The sequence below is a fragment of the Tachysurus fulvidraco genome, chromosome 4 (assembly GCF_022655615.1).
Source record: "Tachysurus fulvidraco isolate hzauxx_2018 chromosome 4, HZAU_PFXX_2.0, whole genome shotgun sequence".
NCBI lineage: Eukaryota > Metazoa > Chordata > Actinopteri > Siluriformes > Bagridae > Tachysurus > Tachysurus fulvidraco.
In genome coordinates, this window is record NC_062521.1 from 1,074,078 (window position 1) to 1,076,577 (window position 2,500).

Below are 2,500 nucleotides of genomic sequence, written 5' to 3' on the forward strand. Positions count from 1 at the left end.
CAATAATTACCATTAGGAACCAAATTAAACATGAAATCTATGAATGCTAACAATACAATATAAACTGTACTGTAGTAAATCTGCATATTTTTAAATGAACTGAATGTGATGAATTCCAATGTTTAATATGATTTACTTTACAATATGAATTGTATTCAGAAAGTGTAGTGAGTTTGTCATTTTATTATGAAATACAGAAAGCATTTTAAACTCTTAACTAATGAGAGGATTTGTTATTAATCACGTACTTATGATTATAATATATATAATTGGCTTGTGCCAACAAGAATGCACTAGTAGCCTATTTATCTATATGTTCACGTACACTACTAGATTACAGCCAACTGTTAATGTAAATCTAGTAGTTAATTTTACGTCTATGTGCATAAACAACTTCCAACAACCAGTTCATGTAAATTAAAAGTTAAAGTTTGTTTTATCGTCGGCAAAGTTATACGCTATGTTTACAGTTTATACCGTTAGCGATTAGCATTACCATTATTACCTAGCATGTATTATTTAATTCTTGACCAAAACACGGCAGGTAAGAACGCAACAATTACCCCAATTACCCCAAAACTAATTGTAATAATAAAAACTTACAAACATGGCTCGTCCTTTTGAGGTCGGAGAGCGCCAGGATATTTTCTTCTGAGGCATCGCAGTTGTGCTGCCATTTTATTTGGCCTCTGTTTAAAGTATTCCCAAACTTTAGATAATCGTGGTCTAACTTTTTGTCATAGATTGGAACTTTCTCCATTACCGAGAGCAGAAGCCACTGTTACGCGAGATGAATGTAAACAGTGTCACTAGTCTGTCTGTCTGTCTGCCTGCCTGTCTGCCTGCCTGTCTGCCTGCCTGCCTGTCTGACTGCCTGTCTGTCTGTCTGTCTGACTGCCTGTCTGACTGCCTGCCTGTCTGTCTGTCTGCCTGTCTGTCTGTCTGCCTGTCTGTCTGCCTGTCTGTCTGCCTGTCTGACTGCCTGTCTGTCTGCCTGTCTGTCTGTCTGACTGCCTGTCTGACTGCCTGTCTGCCTGTCTGTCTGGCTGGCTGGCTGTCTGACTGCCTGTCTGTCTGTCTGCCTGTCTGTCTGTCTGCCTGTCTGTCTGACTGTCTGCCCGTCCCTCTTCTCTTCATTTCGGCCTTTATTTATTTCATTTATTTTTCTATCCAACAGAAGGCACAAACTTTTGCACTCATCTCTGCAGCCAATGCTATAAATCTTGTTCTTGTCTATTTGAATTCGACTGTACGGTTTTCCCACATTTAATTAGTAACGCCTACATAGAAAAGCCTCTGAATCACACACACACATACACACACACACACACACACACACACACACACACACACACACACAGTTGGGTAACCACACACACAGTGTTATACATTACATAAGATTTTATTCATTTTCACACATACAGTAACCTGAACAGTGCAAAATAAAATTATATTCAGTTTAATTCTCTATATTTAGTTTGTGTGTGTGTGTGTGTGCGTGTGTGTGTGCGTGTGTGTGTGCGTGTGTGTGCGCGTGTGTGTGTGTGCGTGTGTGTGTGTGCGTGTGTGTGTGTGTGTGTGTGCGTGTGTGTGTGTGTGTGTGTGTGTGCGTGTGTGTGAACGCACTTCATGAGTGTGAGTTTGTTCTTTGCTGCCCCCAAGTGGTCATGTAAGTATATTACATACTGAGTGTGTGTGTGTGTGTGTGTGTGTGTGTGTGTGTGTGTGTGTGTGTGTGTGTTAGATAAGGGCTATGGAGAGGCAGATTTTCAGGCCTGGTCATCAGACAGTGATGACGAGGTGATGGGTCAGTATCAGGAGGCCATGACACGCTCACGGGGTCTCCGAGGCCGGTGTACAGGGGCTGCAGCCCCTCATCATAAAGGCTTCAGCTGGGAGACGCAGCACAAATACTGCCCCCTATCAGCCGAGTACGATGGATACAGCAGTGAGGCTTCTGCTGAGGATGGTGAGGGAAAAGTGTGTGTGTGTGTGTGTGTGTGTGTGTGTGTGTGTGCACACACTGAGGATAGTCTGGAATATTCTCAACACACACGACTTGTTTAAAGAGTCAAAACTTCACTCAGTCTGTCTGTGTGTGTGTGTGTGTGTGTGTGTGTGTGTGTGTGTGTGTGTGTGTGTGTGTGTGAGAGAGAGAGAGAGAGAGAGAGACTAAAAGTTGGTTTTAATAAAGAGTTGATGTGGTAATGGTTTGCAGCTGGCTGATGTCAGAGTGCAGTGGGTTTAGTACACACACACACACACACACACACACACACACACACAGGGCGTGGTGTTTTCTTCTCCAGCTGTTTTTCATTCTCTCTCTGTCACAGTAGGCTACTGTGGCTGTGTGTGTAAGAGAGCGAGCTAAACTCACTGCACTCTAACATCAGTCAGTCTGCAAACACACACACACACATGGACGCACACACACACACACACTTCACTCTTTTATACTTTTCTGACTCCGTATGTTGCCATGGTAATTATTTGAAGT

General features: G+C 42.9%; 1 protein-coding gene across 5 annotated transcripts in view; it reads left to right on the top strand.

The window, feature by feature from the left end:
* syt14a (synaptotagmin XIVa) overlaps positions 1-2,500 on the top strand; it is a 23,410-nt gene that overhangs the window by 11,138 nt on the left and 9,772 nt on the right. For all 5 annotated transcript variants that reach the window (XM_047812690.1, XM_047812692.1, XM_047812689.1 and 2 more), the window contains one exon: positions 1,745-1,969. In XM_047812690.1, the coding sequence (XP_047668646.1) occupies positions 1,745-1,969 (225 nt within the window). The remainder of the gene's footprint in view (positions 1-1,744; positions 1,970-2,500) is intronic.